Consider the following 22,756-nt stretch of genomic DNA (forward strand, 5'->3'; position numbering starts at 1 on the left):
GATTGAAGACGTAACTGGTTGGTTGTCTCACACACAGAAATCACCTTTTTACAGGATGTTTTCAATTCCTCCCCGCAGGTCCTACACAAAAATATCTGACTTCTGATCACAGTTCAAACACAAGAACTAGTTTGTGCTGAAAATAAAATTAAGACGGTGCACTATGTCATGTTATTAAAGGGATGGCGAGGATCAGCGTTTGTTTTTAGAAGATAAAACTCTGTTCTGCCCCGTCATGTTCAAAGAGCCGGACTGAATTAAACTGAATTCAGTGATGGGAGAGGGAGGAGTTAGAGAGGGCAAGGGAGGAGTGTGTGTGTGTGTGAGAGAGAGCGAGAGAGTGCATGCAGTTCTCAGTCATTCATCTCAGAAAGAGAGGAGAGGAAACTACAACAGAAACAAAGAGGAAAGAAAAACTAAGATTTTAAATAGAACAGATCATCTCTGACTCCAGCCTGAACATCAGCAGCTTTCTTTTTCACAGTCGCCTCTTTTTTTTACATTGTACAACATCTTGCACGGTGACACTTCCAACCTCTTTCTCCTGCATCCGCGGACTCTCACCCTGCTCTGAAAACTGCAGATGAACCAGTCAAAATCCTGAACTGCGTCTGTGTATTGGACAGGAGTCCAACTTTACGACGTGCACTGAGGGAGTGGAGATCCTCTGTGCAGCGTGCGTAACAAAAAAAAAGGACTGGCTGGCTTTTTTGTGAGGTGGAGGAGGTGACCTGAAGAGGAAGAACCGGGACCAGAGTGCTCCTGGAAGAGCTCCGGGAAGAGGAGAAGAGGAGGAGGAGGAGGGTGCATCACACTGAGAAAGAGCATCCTCCCGGCCTCTTCACCACCCACTAACACACCCTAAATACAGGACTTTGAGAAGCCTTATGAAATTATTGCACAGATTTGTTATTTAACTAAATAATTCCAGCAGACATCCAGTCGCATTAAGAGATCAAAACTTAACAGGGACTGGCTCTTAGTCAATAGTGGAGGGACACCGTGGGGAACAGAGACAACCGGGACGCCCCAGCGCACCGCTGCAGAATGGATCTCCCACCAATCAGAGGTAAGCATAAATTCATCCCGTCGCCATTTGATCTGCTGATGAACTATTGATGATTTGTCTGACCTTGGAATGATAAAGTTCCACGATAATTTTTATGTATTAAATACTGAAGTGTTCACATGGCTTCTGCAGCCTCACATGTAAAGATATGGTTTCCTTTTTCGTTGCTTTTTAAAATGTAAAATGTATATCTAGTCAGTAGTTGTTGATTTTAAATCCACAACACTTTGCATCTGTTTAGTGCTGTTGCGTAACTAGAGCACATCAGTTGATTTGTTTTATTTTTTTCTAAACTGACGTCTATCTTTGGTAAATAAACATATCTGGTCGGATCCAAATGCTTCCTTTGGAGTAAAAGTGTGATGTGAACTTTCTGGGATAAAGCTGAGGTGAATTCTGACATCAATGCAGAAAAGTTCTGATGATAGTTAAATAAAACCTGGAAAGATGTCCCAGGACTAGGAGGGGCTTGCAGTTTCCGGCCATTTCCCTTTGTGGCGAATGATGTCTGGAATTTAGCAGTTTTGAAAAGCCTCTAGACTATAATTAAGCCGTCTAATCACTTTTTACCTCCCAAAGATCAGATGCAGTAGGTACATCGAGCATAAAAATGACTCCTGTGGCTCCCTGGATATGCTTTGCTTGTGTTCGACTGAAAGGGGAAATAGTAATTTATACATAATACACATGTTGTGCACCAGAGTTATTTTTGACACTTTCATTGTGTATAAGTAAAGTTTAAACAAACTATTGGACTGGGGGAGCAGACTCGCTTTTTTGAAATGTCCCAACCAGATGGAAGAAATAGTTATGGAAAATGGTCGGCTGCTCGTTAACACAGACTTCAGCGCGTTGGAGCGGTTTGTGATGGGGACATGTGGGATTGGGATTGATTGTCCTCAAGGTCGGATGTGGAACGTCAATATCCATCTCCGCTGGGGTGGGACTGGAGGGGCGGGTGGTGGAGAAACAACTGGATGGACTGATGGGAGATGTGGATGGGAAGTGGAAGGGAACAGGGCAGTGTGAGTGCTCGACAGAGAAATTGACCAGGGATGGATGGATAAATGGATGGATGAATGGGACCAGAATGTGTAAATGAACATGATGGAAACATGAACAAATAAGGAACTGTTGCTGCTGCTGCTGATGATGCTGATGATGAAGGTATTTCATTCCACAACAGAAGCACCAATAGCCTGATTAATACACAATAGAACCAAAAACTTGAATAAAAACAAAAACTTTCTAAAACATGAGGGAAAAAGTTGCCTCAATTTTCGATAGATTTGACAGGAAAAAATAAACTGCATTGTTTGAGTTTCAGTAAATTAATCTAATGACAAAATATGACAGCATAAGATATATTCATTCCAGAATAAAGCTAAAAAGCTTGCAAATGTATTTTCTCTAGACTTGTCTACTTCTCAGTCTTTTTCCTCCCTCCTTCTCGATCTACTCATGCTTGATGTGAAGCAAAGTGAAGAACTGAACAGAGTTCATGACAAGTCACTGTCAACTTTGTCTCTTTGCAGACCGAAAAACTCAAAGTTGTCTAAATTAAGAGGTAGGACACGTGTTTGGATTTGTTCCTTCAGGTGTCCTTATGGTTTTCTTAGTATTTGAGGGTTTTCTGAAGTAAACCTCAAATATGATATTCCATCATACTGGTGTGTAGTCACACCAAACAATAATTTTACACACAGTATTTTGGGTCAGACATACTGTAGATCAGCCAGGAGGAGTCTGTCATGCAGGAAGTGATGATAACTTAGCAGCTGTGAAGGTAATCTTGCTCATGTTAATGACTTGAGGCCCTTGCAGTCAGAAGTTTAACTTCCACCGACTCTGTGGGACTCATTTCCTGATTCTGCACAGCTCGTTATCCCACACTTCCCTCCAAGTCCACACATTCAGCCTGTCCTCCCTGATGTCACCACTGCTGCTTTTCTGTGAACGTATTCCTGAAATTACAGCATGCAGAGCCTGATGCATGTTTGCTTAGAGCCAAGAGTGCCTGAATACTTTAGATTGATCAATTCAAAAGAAAAAAAACAACATCATTTCAGAATAAAATTAAATATACTGCAGCAGTATTATATAGATTGAAGGATATAGTGTTCAGCTTTAACGTTGACCAGCCTCGAGGATGTAAAGTCTCACAGATAAGAAAAATATTTCCATCAGAAAGCAAAAAGTTTGGTGTCTGAAGCAGCCTGACCACGAAACATGGAGTTTGAGTTAATTTTCCCCTAAAAGCACCGTGTGGCTACAATTCCCATATGCACTACACGTTTTGATCAGCCCCTACATGAACAGTTTTAATCCTGATATTCTGCGGGGACATTGTTATAAGTTTAGGAAAACCTGTCAAACCTTGATTCTCTCTTTATTTATGCTACTTATTTCCCACCTAAACTGCTGCACCAGGTGTTAGTGAATTCACTGAAAAACTCTTCCTAAATTGCAATCATCAAGAATCTCAAGTGCATGCAGTCGATGACCAGCATGCCGTCACATCCAATTGATGCATTAAATATAGCTCAGCAAACAACTCAGAAAAACTTTGAACATAATAAAAAGAAAAAAAAAACTGGTACAAGTGATGTCCACCACTTTCATTTTTATCATTTCCATCATCCGTCCCTCAGTCATCCAGCGTTTCTTCCCTTCCTCTCGTCCTCCCTCTCCTGCCTGGACCTGCTGGTCTGCAGTGTCTATTTCAGTCCTTCCGTTGGGGTCAGATTCGGCACATCCGGTATCTCATCCAGTTTATTGTCATTCAATCCTGCCGAGCTCCCGGAGGGCATTAAGAGGAAGGCCCCTGGGTCTTAGTGCCGGACTGGACTACACACACACACACACACACACACACACACACACACACACACACACACACACACACACACACACACACACACACACACACACACACACACACACACAATCTAGGAACACCGTGGTCAAGTGTTTTGACCTCAGGGCTTCTGTTTTTCTGAAGAACATTGACTTAATATGCTGCTTTACAAAATGTCCTCCATTTGTAACAACAAGTTAAACTTGTGAGAAGAATTTATTACTGGAACCAAACTCCGAATGGCTTAAACCTTTAGTTTTGTACCATTTATAAAAAGGTCTTACATTACATTTTTTGTTCATGTTAATCTAAGTTGTAATGAGTCAGGATGGGTCCAACAAATGTTCAGGATCTCAATGTGTGTGGTTTTGTTTTTGAATCAAAAATTTGGTCAGGTTAACTTTAGACTGGGTGGGGGGGTTGTCAAAAGACAATATGACAAAAAGGCTTGAAAGCAGGGCATCAAACCCGCGACTACTCCACCTCCTCAGCTACAGCTGCCTTTTACAGCTACTTTTCAATAAGTCACATAAAAAAAAAACATTAAAAAACCACTTCACAACATCTGTGACAAAGCCATGTATGCAGCTTTAAAGGAAAAAATACTTTGTGTGTGTTTTGAAAAATGAATTAAAGCAGTGGATATGGGGTGACTATGGCGTAGTGGGCACAGCACCTTCCCCCCCCCCCCCCCCCCCCCCCCCCTACCAGTCCCAACCCCAGATAACTAGAGAGGTTGTGGCAGGAAAAACCAATGCCCGATCAATATTCAGAACAGTACGATCTATGAGGCAACACCCCTACAAGGGACAAAGCTGAAAGAAAAACCAAACCAATTAAGCAGTGAATAGAAATGTTTGTCTTTAACGAATCTGGCCATTAGAGAGGAAAAAGTAAAAAATGCACAAAAGAACATTTTTATCAGATTCGTCTCAGCCCCTGAATCACAGAGTAAAAACTGGACAGAGTAATGAAGGGCAGATACTCTAAATATAGAACAAAGATCTCTACAAAAGGTGGAAAACACTGTCAGATTCTGTATGCTTCTCTGGGGACATCACAGTCATCAGTACCAGCAGCCATTAACCAACAACACAGTCATTTATGTCCATTCCCTTTTAATAAAGGTACACCTTTATATCCTCACACGTGCATTATTAAAAAAAAACCCAGGTCCTTTAGACAACCTGAAAAGGATGTTCTTATCATCAAAAAGTTATAAAAAGTGATTTTTAAAGGCAAAACTGCAATGATTTCTGAACATTGTGTAAACATGTTACAGTGAGGTTGAGGTTTGTTTTCCTCGATACGTCATCATACATCTTATGAAATACCAGGAAAGACAGAGATTTGATGCTATAATAGTTTTTTTAATTTTTGAATGTTTTTATTTTTATTCCATTTCTCAGTTGGTCTGATTATTTCAGTTTATTTTTAGTTATTATAACAAGAAAATCAGTAGTTTAAGTTTTACTTTAAGTACAAAAGTCCTCCATTCTTTCCTTTGAGTAATTAGATTTAGATGAAGTCCCAAACATTAAAAGAAACAAGGCACGAAACAAAAAAGCAAACATTTGTTTTACTTTAAATTCTTTTTCATTTCTATTTTAGTTAACATGATTATTTTTTCAATGTTAGTTTCAGTTTTAGTCTTTGTTAACTATAATAATGCACATGTATGTTAAAAGTGACAACTTGGAGATGCAATTTGAGCCTGTTTTCTTCATAGCAGCAGTGGAAATGAAGGTGTGGATATTATCATCAACCTGTATCCGGTCAATAAGCCGTTGCCTCACTTGAACCATCAATTTATTCAAAACTTTCAGAGCTGACTCGAGACACCACCATGCTGAATATGAACCACAATCCTCCCAACATTAAATGCTCCTGCAGTTTATAAGATGAAATAATTAAAACTTTCATTCATGAATGTAGTTTGTCAGCAAAAACACAATCATCCAACATGAAATGCTTGAAAAGCGCAACGGCGGCGGCATGGTTCAATGTTAACTCCAGATAATCATTCTGCAGTACTGACTGACAGACGTGGAATTCAATACGTATTTGAGGTTTATACTCATGGACTACATTTCAAGTAAATTCAATTCAATTCAAAAAATACTTTATTTACCCCTGAAGCAGAATTATTTAATTAAATGTCTGGCCTTCAGAGACGGCGCAGTAGTCTAAACGTGCAGCTCAATGAAACAGACAAGGATGTTTAAACCAATTAACTTATACAAAAAAGGCAGCATGAAACAATTAAATCCCATTACTGATAAAAGCTTTGATGATGCACAGGTAATTTAGCCCACAGAAATACCAAACTGTTTTAAAGTAAAGGAACATAACATTAGAATGGACTCAGTTTAAAAGGAAAAAAGTCTTCAAATCCCATTTTCAGTGAGGATTTCTTTTTTCATTCAAATAAAACTACATTTATAATTTCTATGAACTGTTTGTTCATGGTTAAATACTTTTATTATAATTAATGCACTTAAGATGAAAATACAGAACAAAATCCAGTATGTCTCAAGACCAGAATTTGTTACATTTAAGGTTAAGATTTAAAGTTTATTTTCACTTTTAAAGCCAGCGTTCATTTACATACAGACACAAATAATTGATTGATATTGATCTCATCAGCTGAAAATCATATTTCCCAAGACTTGTTGCTGTAAATTACAAAGATTTATTCATTCAGGTTAATGTTTGGCTGGTTTTCTTAAGACAGACTTTGAAAAAGTCCTGATACACAGAGAAAGCCACAGAACGTGGAGGAGAAGCAGAAAAGTTGAAGGACAGGTCGGACGGGTAACGTGAGGGGAGGCAAGGGAGAGGGGAAAAGACAGCAGGAAAGGAAAGGGCAGCCCCTCCTCGTTCCGAAGGTCACCATCGTTGGTTTCTAGATAGCCTGAAACAATGTTGTGTCATCTGTGAGAGATGCAGCGACGCTCCATCCCTCAACGTCCATCAACCATCAGCAGGTTGAGTCCAGAATCAGCGGTGACAAGTTTCTCCACAGTGGAACTTTAGTTTGAAAAGTGTGTGTGTGGTTGTGTTGTGTTGGGGTGGGGGGTGGGGTGTCACTTGAGTGACTAAAAATAATCAAAATAATTAAACTGGGCATTTTTAGATATTCCACCAGGACGCATGGTTCAAAACCATTTATGGGGAAAAAACTGTCCTAATTTCTGTTTTATCAAATGGAAAAACAATGGACCAAGAACTGAGAGAACAATGTTATGAAATTAGAAATCTTCAACATTTATTTGCATTTTTGTGTCAGATCAGTTGTGAAATTATGTGATTCAGTTCCACTCTGTTTTTTTCCCCATTTATTTATATAACTTTGTGCAAGAAAGGGTTAATGTACTGTTAGCTTCATGTTTCAAACTCAGTGTTGGGATCCAACATCTGTCTTCTGACAGAGAAAAAAACACAAATGCATGGATGGTGAAGGGAAAGCAGGAACCGTAAACATCTTTCAATTTATGCTATTCTAGAACTATTTTAATCTTTATTTTCATCAATCCTGTTTGCTTCTTATGTAAACTTCTTACTTTCCCTGTCAACAAATTTACCAGGACAAGTCTCAAACAGAATTCATATGAAATATTTTAAAAAGCCCAAGAAAATCAATGTCACATTGATCAATATTTTTACTCAAAAGCCAGCAGTTCTGAAGACTTAGTGGAGGGTTCACAAACTTGATTTGAAAATATTTTAAAAAGCACTTAAGATCATATTTGAACAAAATTTATTCTGTGAGGTGTTTATTTGCTTTTGTTGCTGACATGAGGTGGCTGGAACAATCACTGCGCTTAAGTAGCACTGGCAAAAGAAAAAGAAGGATTCTGCAGCGCCTCAGTTATTTCGTTAATTTCGGCTCATTGAAGTTCATGTGAAGGTTTTTAACTTATCATACAGGTAATTGTTTTCTTGATGCTGTGCCTGTTGCATAAGCAACATTGTCATATTTGAAGGAAGATTGAACTGGTAATAATAGTCAACTTAATTGCAAGTGACCCACCTGGACATAATCCAAGAACATGAAAACACGTTACTGTATTTAAGGAACTAAGACGTTTTTCTTCAGACTGAGTGTCTCTGCATTTTCAACATCTTAACTTTGTCGGATAGATGGCACAGACATCATTCAAGCTATATTTAAAACCACACAAGGCATGACATACTGAACACAAGCAGGGCACTAAAAGAAGGGGAAAGACCTCAGCTTTAAAGCAGCACAAAGGAACTTTTACACATTATAGCTCGGCAACTTAGGTTAAGCTGCTTTACTAAAGCTGTCCAAAATGCACTCTTGTTTGGGCTCTTGCTCAGTCACTCTCTCATTACTGTCTTAATTCTCTTGGTAGCCATGACAACCACTGCAGCTCTGTGAGCTAATTTCATTGCTGTGTGACATAGTGGCGGAAGATTATACATATTTGTCAAAGAAACTAATGGGATGGAAGTCCAAAGTTTACGTTGCCTTGTTTTTGACAATAACAAGAGACTGTGAGGGCAATACAATGTTTTCTAGAAGTAAGCAAATATTTGGTTAAATGAAATTCAAACTGATATTTTATGATGAAATAAAGTTATTCGTGCTGCTTTTAGCTGATAAAGAGTTGAACAATTGAACAATACACAATTCCAACACTAAGGGCCCGATTTACTAAGATCCAAAATAAAGAGTACTAAATTGCGTGTGCACTGAAAAACTTTGCACGTGCTGTTGTTGTGTGTTTTGCGGGTGATCAACTAAGATTGCGTGCGCAATTGATAACAGGTGCAAACCGCAGTATTTAAATGAGGTGTTGCGTGTCTTACGGTTTGCGAGCGCAAAATTAAATTTGACGAGTTGGAGTTAGAGATATTAGTGGAAGAGGCAAATTGTTGTGCCGTATTCAGCACCCCTGCCGTGAAAAGCACCCCCTCGTATATTCAATGATAAGTAGACCAAGAAAAAAAACAACACACTGACACTTCAATATATTTATATATACACACTCACACAAACACATACTTAGGAGTTTATATTATATATATTTACAAATATATTAAAAAAAAAAAAAAAAAAAAAAATATATATATATATTATGGAAGACAACACAGTAAGCAGGCTATTAATTAATGACATCAATAACCATTTACCCGATTTTTGTTATCTGTGACTGTGATTGTGGGAAAGTATGACTATTGTGGAATCCATGAGCGCATTTAAACATGAATCATTAACACAAAACTGGACGCTAAACAGAACATGACACGGAATGAGAATATCATTTTTGTCAGACGAGGGGGTGCTTTTCACGGCAGGGGTGCTGAATACGGCACACAACACCGGGGTATGACAACTGCAGAACAATAAGAAACACTTTTTTCTCCATGAAAACACGTGATTAATTTATTATCACAAATAAAAAAATGAAGGTGCCTCCTGTGGCAACCTTTTGCTGAATAATACTCGATTTAACATTCAAATAAAATATGTCTCCTTTTGCATGTGGGGAATCCTCACCACAAGTTGAGCCATCCCCACCCCAGTCCTCAAATCAGGCACCAACAAGCATCCCTGCGTAATGCTGGGCAGATTAGCACCTTCCTTTCGAACGTATTAAATACAGACTAAATCACAATCCCCGCAAAAACTTTCAGGCTTGGTAAATCTCATTGCGTGTGGTAAATGGAGATATTTGCATTTTCCCCTCCCAGTATTTAGCGATTTCTGGCGGGTACGCCCCATATTGATTATTCATCAGGGCAAAAGTACTAAATGAATAGCGTGTGCTATTTTGCTCATTTGAGAGGCGCAGTCCTCTTTGCACGCTGTTAGTAGATCAGCTTGCACATTGGTTTGCGGGTGATGTCAAGTTTGCACACGTTTTTACGCACGCAAACCTTTAGTAATTCAGGCCCGAAGTGTGTAAGTCAAGACAATATAAAAAGATACTGATTCTTTCTGAAACTCACTGGACCACCACAGCTCGTTTTACTTGCCGGTTCTCCACATTTGTTGGAATATCTGTATGAATAACCAGTTTAAACGTTGTGTTTCCAATCAGTAAAAATTACTGTTGTACTCCTTAAATGAAACAGGTTTGAAGACTGAATCTTATATCATTGATGGAGAAAGACATAATTCAATTCAATTCAATTCAATTTTATTTATATAGCGTATTACAACAGAAGTTGTCTCTAGGCGCTTTCCAGAGACCCAGAACATGACCCCCCGAGCAATTATTACATAAATAATGGCAGCTAAAAACACCCCTAGTGGGAGAAAAACCTTAAGCCAAACAGTGGCAAGAAAAACTTCCTAGGAGGGAAAAGACCTTAAAGGGGACCTATTATGGCATCTAATCCCTATTTTAAACAGGCCTTGAATGTCTTAAAAACAAGCTTTTGATTGTTTTTGCTAAATATTAGAAAATTAGAAATTCAGCCTCTGAGCCATGTCTTTAGAATCCCAGTCTCTAACCTCATTCTCTATGTGGGATTCTGAGTGTGCAGGGCTATGATAATGAGGCACTGTGCTGATTGGCTGCCTGAATGACGCGATACACCACTACAAAAAAATGACGGAAGCTCCGACCGGCGGAGTTAAGCCTATGGTTCTGCGTTAAATTGACGCAGAGCTTACGCTGTAGGGTACGGTGTAGCCTACGGCGTAGGGTATGCACCGTAGGCTCTGCATTGGTGTAACGCGGAACCATAAATCAGCCTTTACACCTTGTCCGTGTCCTCACCGTGTCATAATTGCATGCGATGCGAGCAAGTGTCAACGACAAAATCAATTCCATTGCTTTATTTTCTATTGGACTGTCCTAACTGGCCGCATCGACGCACCGCGCCGTTTTGAGCTGAACATTTGTCGGATGCAGGCTTCTATTTTCTTCCTGCCGCTCGCGTGGAAAGCCGGTTGAAAGCCGGTTGAAAGCGCTGTAGGAAACGGTCACGGATGAGGAACGGCTGATCCAGCTAGTTGAAATGAGAAGTTATCTCTATGATACCTCCTCATTTCACTACAAAAACCTCAATAAAGTGCAGCTGGCTGGAGGGAGATGGACAGAGAGCGTCCGATGTCACGCAGTGCGATGCGATAGTCGGACGCTCGCATGCAGTTACACGGTTTTATAGTTGTGGGCGTGGTTTTTATTTTGGTTACGTAACGAACATGCGCAGAATCTGAACGGCTCGTAGAAGTCACATGACACTGGATGGCTCATCCGGGCGGGCTGTACAGACACTGCAGAATTTGGTTGCTTTCCTCCTTCTCTGTGTTGTCAGGCTGAAGGGAGACCACTTTCCAAGACATACGGCCGAAGATCAGATGAAACGACAACAAAGTCGATCATTGACCCCCAGCCAAGGTTGTCCTGGTGCCACGTGCACTGATGGACACCCTTATGGTTGAACATGGTGTTTGTTATGGACAAACTGTGACTGGCACAGAAGTCCAATAAGGGAGCACCGCTCTGCTTCAGACCGGGGAGGCCGTTCCTCCCAATCATGCCCCTCCAGGTACCACTGTCATTGCCCACATGAGCGTTGAAGTCCCTCAGTAGAACAATGGAGTCCCCAGTTGGAACACTATCAAGTACCCCTACCAAGGACTCCAAGAAGGCCGGGTACTCTGTACTGCTGTACGGCCTGTAGGCACAAACGACAGTGAGAGACCTTTTCCCAATCCAAAGGCGCAAGGAAGCGACCCTCTCGTTCACCGGGGTAAACTCCAACACATTGCGACTGAGCTGGGGGGCTATAACCAAGCCCACACCGGCCCGCCGCCTCTCACCCTGGGCAACTCCAGAGTAGTGGAGGGTCCAGCCCCTTTCAAGGAGCTGGGTTCCAGAGCTCAAGCTATGTGTGGAGGTGAGCCGACTATCTCTAGCCGGTATCTCTCAACTCCAGCTCCTTCCCCCCCAGTGAGGTGACATTCCATGTCCCTACTGCAAGGGTTTTGGTCCAGGGATTGGGTCGTCGAGGGACCCTGCCACGACTGGTACCTAGACCACATTGCACCAGCCTGTCATTGTCCTTCCTGCAGGTGGTGAGCCTAATTGAAGGCGGGCCCACGTTGCCATTTTGGGCTGAGCCCGACCGGGTCCCATGGGAAAAGACCTGGCCACCAGGCACTTGCCTTCAAGCCCCAACCCCAGGCCTGGCTCCAGGGAGGGGCCCCGGTGATGCCAATCTGGGCGATGTTATGGTCCCTGACTTATTCCTTACCATGATTGGCTTGTGAACCGCTCTTAGTCTGGCCCGTCACCTAGGACCTGCTTGCCATGGAAGACCCTACCAGGGGCATAATGCCCCCAACAACATAGCTCCTAGGATCAACACAAACCCCTCCACCACAATAAGGTGGTGGTTCAAGGAGTGGCGGGTCAATCCATTGCAAACACTTGGGTGTTGTGGCTCTCGGAGTCATGATTCCATTTGAACCTCAAATTTATTGCAGGAATATCATGTGTTTTCAACCCATCCATCCATCCATTTTCTAAACCCGCTTTATCCTGTACAGGGTCACGGGTGTCTTTCAACCTTGTTGTTGAATTGTGCTATATAAATAAATAAGATTTTCCGAGTCTTTAAATACTCCCCATGAACCAATAGATTTTTAAAGAGAAAGTTTCAACCCTTGTTTGGGCACAGAAAAAAGGCTCTATGGAAAGTGAAACAAAGAAATGCATATAGAGCAAATTAAGAAAGATGACGTATGCTTATGTTTAACCAGATACATAAAACAACATTGATAAGAAATCCATCCCTTTATGTGCAAAAAGAATGCTTAAAAGTACTGCATTCTGCACACTGAAACATCAATTCAAAACATGCAGTTTAACTGGAGGAGTTTGTGTGTGTGTGTGTGTGTGTGTGTGTGTGTGCGCATTTGTGGGGGGGGGGTCGTCCTCTCCTTGTCATCCCACAGCAGAGGTTCGGCCATCACTGATACTCCCTCAGCACAGATGTCCATCCTTGGGTTACCACTGACTCTCTTGAAACAACAGCTCTCTGTCAGCGTTTGGCTCTCCTAGTTAGGTTTACTTTATTAAGACCCATTTTCATGTTACACATTCAGTGTTGAGGAACTTCATCACAACCATCAACTGAGCCTCTGTGTGTTCACCATCCATTTTTATCTATTCCTCCACTCATTTTATCACATGAAAGAAATACATCAAGTCAGTCCTTTTTATTAAAGATGTACTATGTAATCATTTTAAAGTGCAAGATCCAGGGTATGGGTCTCATTTTTTCCGGCAGATCCGATTCCAGCAAATGTTGCATAGGATCAGTTTCAGACCTAGGATGTTTCTCTTCCCTCAACTGCTGAACATTCATCACATCTGGGGTTCTAAACATCTGGGGATACCGTTAACTATAATAAATATAAATAATCCACAGTGTCAAATTGAAGATCTTAACACATTTTCCGGGAGAAATAAGTTTATAATAGGAGACACTAGATAATTACACCAATAAATGATTTTAAATCTGTAATAAACTGCATGACTATTTCTAATGTGCAAACATGGCCATGTGGATAACCTGTATCGGTGGTTGTGGCAGGTTGTAGCCGATCAATCAGCCAAGAAAGCCCAAAATCTCACTGCATTTGAGAAGTTTATCCTTGTGGCAGTAATTAACTTAATTACTCGTAACCAGCCTTAAAGAGTCTTGACCCGCCGAGGCTCTAAAATAATCGTGATGTAAATGTGATACACCAAACTCAGGAGTTTGGAGATATTCAAGAGTGGAAACAAAAAGGTCTGTTTCTATTAGTGGAGTAGTTTTACGGGCCTGGATTGCTGACTGGTGTCTCCAAAACCAAGAAAATCCCAACCTCCACGGTGCAAAAGACATCGCTGTGGTAGGAGAGGTAGTCAGATTGGGCCTACAGGAACTACCTGGTGGGGGGTGTGATGCTGATGGGGGTACATCTGATGAAGATGGAGATAACGAGAAAAAAAAGAAGAGAAAACGAGGCCTTGCTGGCATATCACGCCAATGTAGAGGTTTGGCGGGGGTTTCTTTTAATCTCAATCGCCACCACTGGGGTGTATGTTTCAAAAGCAAGTGGCATTGTTTCTTCTTCTCTCTTCTTTTGCTGCATTCTTCTTTTTCAATCCCTTCTACGCTGCTGGCTGTTTTGCGAGCAGCAAAAAATCCCATTTCCGCCACCTCGTGGTCAGCTGTGTTATTTGTTCAGTCAACGGTTCTTGTGTGGCATTACAGTGTAACGGAGACACGCCGGCTGAAGGGGTTGAGGAGATGGTCAGCCCTGTTAGCGGTCCCTGTCTGGCAGGTTTAACCTGAATCCCAGCTAATAGGGGGCGTGGTAGTCTAGTGGCTACAGAGGTGGACTTGGGTCTGGAGGACCCAAGTCATGGCAACCAAGATGAACCATCTTGGGCCCCTGAGAAAGGCACTTAACCCTAATTGCTCCACAAATGGTATGTGTGTTCTCTCAGATGTAAGTCACTTTGGATAAAATCGTCTGCTAAATGACAGTAGTAGTAGTAGTAGTAGCCACCTCAGGATGGAACATCCGTTTGTCCTTCTTCGTCTCTGAGAGTTTGTTACAACAGTATGAGTTAAAAGATATGAGCCTGGTACCAGCAAAGACATCCTATCATGGTTAGATGCCATAATTAGGGTAATATGAGACTTTAAACTATCAAGATAAATCAAGACCTACAACTAAAAAGCTATTTCTTATTTACCACAGGCATCAGTTGGGCTATGAGCAGACTTCCAGCCCAACTCTGAATTTTAACATTACCAGGTCATATCTACATAGATTTTGATGTAGAAACCTACATTACAATGTGATTTTTTTCCAAAACTGATGCAAAGACTAAAGTGTTTATGTTTTGACCACAATGAAAAGCATCACTATCACTTATCTACGTTGCATTTAACTAAGATGTAAAGCAGAACAGAGTTATAAAAATGTAAAACTATTCACAGGACAGTAATTGAAGAACTAAAATGACTGGAAATTGATATCTGATGGAAACATTTTTTTTATTTTTTTCTAATCACATTTTTAAAAACTTTCCATTTCAATTACTTTGCAACTCAAACAACATTAGCTTTTGGACAATTAATAGTGATGGAACATCACTTAGTTGAAAATACTTTCCCTTTTCTATTTATTTTGTCCAAAATAAACCAAAAATCAGATACCTGGAACCTGGATACTGATTTGGTGGAGTCTGAAGAGCCATTTTTCCTCCAAGAAGACTGAACTTGTATAACTTTGATGAACATCGTTTGATGTAGATCAGTGTATGGCTTGTGTTATTGGATGGATGGGTTGTTGTGGTGAAGAATGAACTGACTGTAAGACTGTAATTTCTACAACTTGACAGTCCTTCTGCTGCTTCTGTCCAGCCACATTGGGGCCATTATCGCGTTGTATTAGACCATTTAAAAAGGAATCAAAAGACATTTGGGCGTGGCAAAGCAGGGCTTTAAATATTTATAAGACTTATTCACGTCCTAAAGTTGTGCGTAGTGCGTATGTAAAACAGCTGGACAGTGAGCTACATTTTTATCCATTAGACTTTGTGAAATTTAGTCTTTGTGATGTTTTTATCAGGGGAAAAACAAAAACATTGAGGCTAATATGTGACTGAAGATTGAACCCCACACCCTTTTACTGGAAGATCTATCCATGGCAACCACATTTGGGAAGTCGGCTACCCAGAATCCTTTCATAACTGCAGGCACATGTGACTCATAAAACACACACACACACACACACACACACACACACACACACACACACACACACACACACACACACACACACACACACACACACACACACACTTGTAATGTGAGAGGAGAGGATGTTGCCAGCCCCGCCCTCATATATCCTGTACCACACACACACACACACACACACACACAAACACAGACCTCTCACCCCAGCTGCTGTTTCTAGACACCCCCAGTAGAACCGGACTAAGCATCACAAGCTAAAACAACAGTAAGGGCCAATCCCAATGTTCACCCTACTCACTACCACTAGCCCTCACCCACTACCACTTCACCCTCAAAATGAAGCCACAAGGGGTAGGGCTTTGTAATCTTCCCTAGGGATTGGGACACCACTTGCTACGTCACTGCGTGGTTTACGTTCGGGTACGTAAACGACTGCGTAGTTACGTTTGCACATACGTCACACCATATCAGGAAGCCGAGAGCTAAAAGCAAGCTAAAAGCTGTTTTAATTTCCGCTGTAGCGCTGTTAATATGCCACTTTATTAAGTTTTAATATTTTTTCAGGCGTAAAAGTAACCGTTAAGATCCCCAACCTGGGCTCAGTTTATCCAAATAACGCATAAAAATTTGCTCCGATGTTTTCGGGGATGAGAAGAGCCGCCGGCTCGGGAGCTGATTTATGGTTCCGCGTTAAATCGACGCAGAGCCTACGGCGTAGGGGAGGGCGTAGGGTAGGGCGTAGGGGAGGGCGTAGGGGAGGGCGTAGGGGAGGGCGTAGGGGACGGCGTAGGGGACGGCGTAGGGGACGGCGTAGGGGACGGCGTAGGGGAGGGCGTAGGGGAGGGCGTAGGGGAGGGCGTAGGGGACGGCGTAGGTTACGCGGCGACGCGCACCGTACGGCGCGCCGCCGCGTATCCTACGCCATAGGCTGTCCGTTGGTGTAAAGCGGAACCATAAATCAGCCTTTATTCTGGTGAGATCTGAAAAAACAATGAATGTTATGAATAGTGAATATTATGAAAGTAAAATATATATTTCTCGCCAGAAATGTAATCAAAACGCATTTTTATGCAGAAACTAACTCAAAATATTGATTTTATTCACTAAAAATGAGAAATTTCCGCCATATTTTTTTGTTTGATTCAGTCTGCAAATGACGACGTAAAGCATTCTGGGAAATTTCTCTAGCCCTCGGTCAGCGAGTCAGCATCTGAAATCCCTAGCTCTTAAGGGCTAGATTCATACACCCTACCTCTCGTTATGCCCACTACCCCTACATGCAAAGAGGAATTGGGACACCACTACCCTCACGGGAACGTGCAGAATTTAGGGGTAGGGCTGAAAAGTAGAGCTAGGGGGTGTATTGGGACTGGCCCTCACAATCAGAGCAGCCAATTTGATGAGCTTGGATTCAGGTAAAGTGACCAAAGCAGCGCCATTCGAAGGATGTACAAAATAAAATAAAAAAGGAAAACACTGTTAGTCCATGCAACTATCAGTCAAAGAAAAGTCGGTTCCTACAACTGCAGTTCACTTTGGTGATCAATATTAATGGCTAATCTTTGAATGCTTTGCTTTAAAAACATATTTGGATGTTTGTTTGACTTATCTCATACCGAATTGTTTTAGCCATAAAATGCAAGAAAAAAATGCTTATCAAATGATTGGTTTGACTAAATATCAAAAGGCTGAAGTTATTTCTGAAAATGCAATAAAACAGTTCTTTGCTTCAGGTGGCAGACATGACTTACGGTATTTGTTGTGATCAGGTGTGGCAGTAGCTGTAAGTAAATATGAGGTCATGGAAATTAATGGCAGGCCTCTTCCTTTTAACAATTAGATGGGCTGATAGGCGAGCAGAAAAAGAGGGAGCCGCAGCCAGCATTCGGTCTGATCAGATTAGTCACCAGGACCTCTCCTGTCTCTGCAGACTAATTTGAAAAATGCATCCTCATCTAGCCAACCTGGCTCTCCTGCTGCTTTATGGCTGGACCTGTGGATGGAGGAGACGGATGGAGGGCTACTGTAAAACAAATATTTGTTCAAAAATCTTGAAAAATCATGGAGGAAAAGAGTAGTGTTTCGGGATTATTTTCATTTTCAGTCTGGCTAATTACAGTAAACACCCCTACTTGCCTTTCCAGTGATGGATCGTCATTCTCGGGTTTCATCCTCCCTCCTTCCCTCCGTCCCTTATACTTTCATCACTTTTTTCCTCTCTTGCTGCTTTTTCATGGTCCAATTGTTTCTTTCTGCTCTGTGTTCATCTTTCTAGCTACACAGGACAGTCAAATAGTGAGATCAATGTATTTGTGTAGTAGCATTATAACACATTTTCACAAACTTAAAGAGCTTAGGTGATTAATTGATTAATTGCTAAATCAATAAATCAATTTTTTCTTAATGAATTTCCATTATTTTGTTTTGTAAAGCAAACAGAATGAATATCTTCAGTTTTAATAAGAAACTTAAAGTAACTGTCAGTCTTGATTGACAGCTAGAAGGTTCCTGGTTCAAATCTGAGAGTTTGCACGTTCTCCCCATGCTTGTCTGGGTTTTCTCCGGGTTCTCCGAAAACATGTCTGTTAGGCTGATTTGTTTTTTTTTAATCAGCACAGTTTTGTCAATCTAAAGAAATCTGTTTTTTATTAAGGCATGTAACTTTATAATCAACCCATTTATGCTTCATCTCTTGGATGCTTCATCCCTTTTGTTGGGTTTTTAAACTCCATATTTGGACAGTGACAAATGTTGAAATATTTGGTCTTACCACTCAGTTGTATCTAATGGATTGTAGCTCCCTTGAACATATCCACATCCACTGGACATCAGAGGACTGGCTTCACATGTAGAGAGAACCAGGGTTTCCTCTCCTTTGGTCATCAGTGACCGGCTTCGTCACCCACGATGCATCACTGAGAGGCATCGCAGGTCCTTCTTCCCCGCTGCCATCAGACTGTACAACCTGGCCTGCTCTCAGTAGTTAACGGACAATAACATGTGCAATACCATATGTGCAATATCTGCCTGTCTACCTCACACACATTCTACCTGCTTTTTTGCACGTTCTTTTCAATGTACTGTATATACTGTTCATACTTTGTAATTATATATTATTTTTTTTTACCTTTTACTTTTTTTACCCCTCCCCTGCATGTGTGTGTTAAGTGTACTGCTGACAACAAAAGTGAGTTTCCCCACTGAGGGAGAAAATAAAGGATTATCTTATCTTCTTTTATCACACCACTGTGGTGGACTGTGAATGGGTGAATCTGTATGTGAATCTGTACTCACACCTTATATATAAAGTTTCTGTTTTGTGCCTTTTTCTGTCTGTCTACTCACAAACTAATTTACTTCATATCCGTTAGATCTTTTAAGTTTGCAGTTTTGGTTCTTTAATTATCTACACTATATTAACATTTTGTGTCTTACGGTTAGAATGTATACAAAACTGTAAACTCCCACATTTTGTGCACCTTGGCTTATGTAATTTGTTTTATATGGTAGTGTTTCTGTGAACAGAAAAAGTTAAACAGTAAAATAAAGATCTAAACGTGCTTCTTAGAACTGAGGAACTGGCCTCTCCATTAACAGGAAGCACATTACTGGGTGGATATCCTCTTGACGTTCCATCGGAACTTAGAGGTACCCGAAAGGAAACAAGTCGGTTTCCTTTGTTTTGGAATCAAAACTATATTTTAATCATTCTTCCTGAATTGCGCAGTCTCCTTGGCCCGCGCCTGCAGGTGGGATTCCTCCATTGCAACAGCAGCTGTATTCAACAGATGCTTAATTACAGGGTCGTTTCCCTCTGGCAGGCTAATAACAGTGTTCGCCTGAGCAGTGCAGAGCCTCAGCGGTCTTGATGACATGGGTGATGGTTGTGTGGAGTCTCTGCTGCCAAAATCCATCTTTGATCGAGTGCTGCTTAAATATTTGTAGAGCAATATGTAGGCTACCGTTTGCTGTGTGTAATGTGACCCTAAGTGTTTAAATAGAAGCCAACTGGACGTCTTTTTATTGGTTCTTGAACACTTTGGGCCCTGTCATCTGAGGTTATTTTTCTCCACTTATGAACTGAAGAAGCTGCTTTTCACTGTTAGTCTATAAATGTAGATTTGATGCAATAATTTGATGATATATTCGATATCACAGCTGCTTCTTCTGTGTGTTTACAGGTTTATCTGATGTGCCGTGAGCGTTGGGGAGCACCTTCCCCCACGCCCGGCTTCCAGCCCCGGTACTCGACAGGATGGACCCTACGCGTTCCTTGAGGATGGAGCTGGATTCGAGCGCTCAAGTGCTGTCGCTTGAGCAGATCCGGGCCATCCGGGCCAACAATGACTATGTGGAGAGACCCGTGGCGCTTGAGCCAGTGTCCCAGTCAGGATTTTTCTACGCCCATGAGGACCGTTACCCTCATGGAGTGTACACCCATCCCCCTCAGCCGCCCTTCCCCTCTGCCCTATCCCGCAGCCAAAGTCAGCAGCAGCACGCTCACTTTTCCCACCTTAGCCGTTCCAGCACCATAAGCTCCTCTATATCTCGGACCAGTGCCACATCAGACCAGCGTCTCCTGGCAGGCCTGACAACATCCCGCTCTAGCTTAGGTTCAGTGATCCATTCTCAGCCGAAAGGGGAGTTCAAGCCTGATGCTTCCTTGGGCAAACGCCTGGCGGGGGATGATGGTGAACTGGGAGGTCATCTGTTTATCTGCGAGCAATGTGGTCGCTGTAAATGTCAGGAGTGCTGCACTCCACGCCGCCTCCCTTCCTGTTGGGCATGCGGACAACGTTGTCTGTGCTCAGCGGAGAGTGCCGTGGAGTATGGTACCTGCTTGTGTTGCGTCAAAGGCTTGTTCTATCACTGTTCTGCCCAGGACGACGAGGATAACTGCGCCGACCGACCGTGCTCCTGTGCTCCGGCCCATGCTTGTGCCCGCTGGAGCACCATGGGACTGCTGGCACTCTGTCTGCCGTGCCTCTGCTGCTACCCTCCTGCCAGACTGTGCCTTGCCCTGTGCCAGTGCGCCCATGACCGGGCCACACGGCCTGGCTGCAGGTGCAGCAACACCAACACCGTGTGCCGCAAGATTTCTGCCTCCAACCCCAATCCTTGTCATCCCTCGCTACGTAACAAATCTCTGGAGAAGCCATTATGACAGGCTTGGAGGATCGACAGATGAATTTATTCTCTCTCAGATGTGGCCAAAGCAGCACTGTTAACAGTTAACAGTTGTGGAGACAAAGCCATTCTGACCCTATATAATCCAACCAACCATGATGTGTTGTTCACCTGACATACCTTGAATTTATTTCTCCAGCTCAGGAGGGACCAAAGCTTTAGTCTGCCTGTTAACGTTGGAGACTTGAAGGCTAATGAACCCCCAAAAAAACCCAACAAAAAACACGTCACGAAGAAGCCATTCTGCTTTTCTGGACAGTCCTTCACAAGGACTCCATGACAGAACCAACCTCTCTCTGCATTCTGTGGTGTAAACTTAGCGTGAAAAAATCTATTTATTTATTGTTATTAAACCTCCTTCCTCCCCACCCTTTGCAAAGGGTTTGCAGAGCACAGAGAGGGGCAATGGACCAAATCCGGCAGGAAAGTGGCCTGAGGCAACGTGTACCGTCTTTGCCAACAGTTTTCTGTCCTCAAGAAACAGAAAATCAGAGCAAGCGTGTGAGACTGAAGTTAAAGCTACATTGACAGAACGCTCAAGAAGAAAGTGAAGCTGGATGAATTACTGAGGACATGATGTTGCATTGAACACCTGACTGGGACTCGAAGCAGAAAGCGAAGCAAAACTGTATCAAAAAGGGACCATGCACTGTACAAACTGAGTGAAATTAAATGCTATTAAGCTCATTTGTAAAGGGAAAAAAATCACTGTGAGGTAGATGGACGATGTTCTCCTCGCCCACCTAGAACTGTTTGGGAGATTTAATCAACCAGAGAGAGGATGCATCCATTGTAACTAACCAGTGTGTGTGTGTGTGTGCGCGTGTGTGCGTGTGCGTGCGTGTGCGTGCGTGTGTGTGTGTGTGTGTGTGTGTGTGTGCGTGCGTGTGTGCATGCGTGCGTGCGTGCATCTCCCGACTGTACAACCACCTGTGTGCAGTCTGTGTGTATGCTGTTTTGTCAGCAAAAGAAGCCTCCCTCGTCTTATTTTTAGCAGTGGAGTAGAGCTCCAAAGGACTGGTCAGGTTTCCTCTCCAAGTCAGTCTGTCGCCACCCTCCGCCACCCCCGACCACCATCCTCCTCTACCCCACATTAATCCACTCCTTTATTCTCCCCCCTTTCTTAAAGGGCTTTGACTTCACGGTTAACAACCAAAACACCCAAAATTCTAGTGGGAAGAGCTTGGTTAAACATCAATTCTACAATGAAATAAAAATCCAGTCGGCCATCAATATTGCCCAAAATGTGCAACATTTTTGCTTGAGAGGTCAAAAGTTAAAAACCTCATGTCCGAGGACCAATTCTGATGATGTTTATGATGCACCCACCATCCCAAATCTTAAAGTCTAAAAATCTCTTTCATTAAACAAAAATGACCACCTGATTAGCATCTTAAGGTTCAGCTGGTGGGACGTTATGGTGAATCCCTGAAACCACCAACCAACAACACACAGGTTAAAGACTGGGAGATATAAGACAATTTCCAACAACTTAGTCAAAACGTGAGTGGTAAAAACAGTAGTCCATGAACAGATATTCCACATTTCCCTCATAGTAAAGTCAAACAAGAACTAATAGATTGATTATTTTCTGTGTTATAAAATACCTGTGATATCCTTTTTTTTAAACAAAAATGTTAAGGAGTTGGCCTGCAAATACCACAAAATATAGACAAAGCTTTTTATTTTAAAATAGAAAATACCTGTCCAAGTTAAAGGAAGGGTAGGTCATTTTTGGATGCCGCCACATCTATTAGCTCCTCCCTCCTTCCACTTTACAATGCCAGGCCAGTGCATGGAGATCAGGTTTCTTTTCTCTTCAGTTTCTCCAACACTAAAATATGAATGTTGTTAGTCTTACAGGTTCATACTCACTCAAATACTCAAGCAATGCTCAG

The 22,756-nt window shown here is 42.1% G+C and overlaps 1 protein-coding gene across 1 annotated transcript; it reads left to right on the forward strand.

Annotated features, from left to right (window-relative positions):
* The first annotated feature begins 375 nt into the window (after nt 1–375).
* On the forward strand, nt 376–21,682 carry LOC133459233 (protein sprouty homolog 3). Its single transcript, XM_061739104.1, has 2 exons — nt 376–1,069; nt 19,853–21,682. The coding sequence occupies exon 2, from the start codon at nt 19,927–19,929 to the stop codon at nt 20,833–20,835; it is 909 nt and encodes a 302-aa protein (XP_061595088.1). The 5' UTR covers nt 376–1,069; nt 19,853–19,926; the 3' UTR covers nt 20,836–21,682.
* Nucleotides 21,683–22,756: the final 1,074 nt, after the last annotated feature.

Source organism: Cololabis saira, chromosome 14, assembly GCF_033807715.1.
Source record: "Cololabis saira isolate AMF1-May2022 chromosome 14, fColSai1.1, whole genome shotgun sequence".
In the NCBI taxonomy this organism is placed as follows: domain Eukaryota; kingdom Metazoa; phylum Chordata; class Actinopteri; order Beloniformes; family Belonidae; genus Cololabis; species Cololabis saira.

What these genes read in the sequence shown, in the direction of transcription:
- LOC133459233 (XM_061739104.1), top strand. Translation starts at nt 19,927, where the DNA reads ATGGACCCTACGCGTTCCTTGAGGATGGAGCTGGATTCGAGCGCTCAA.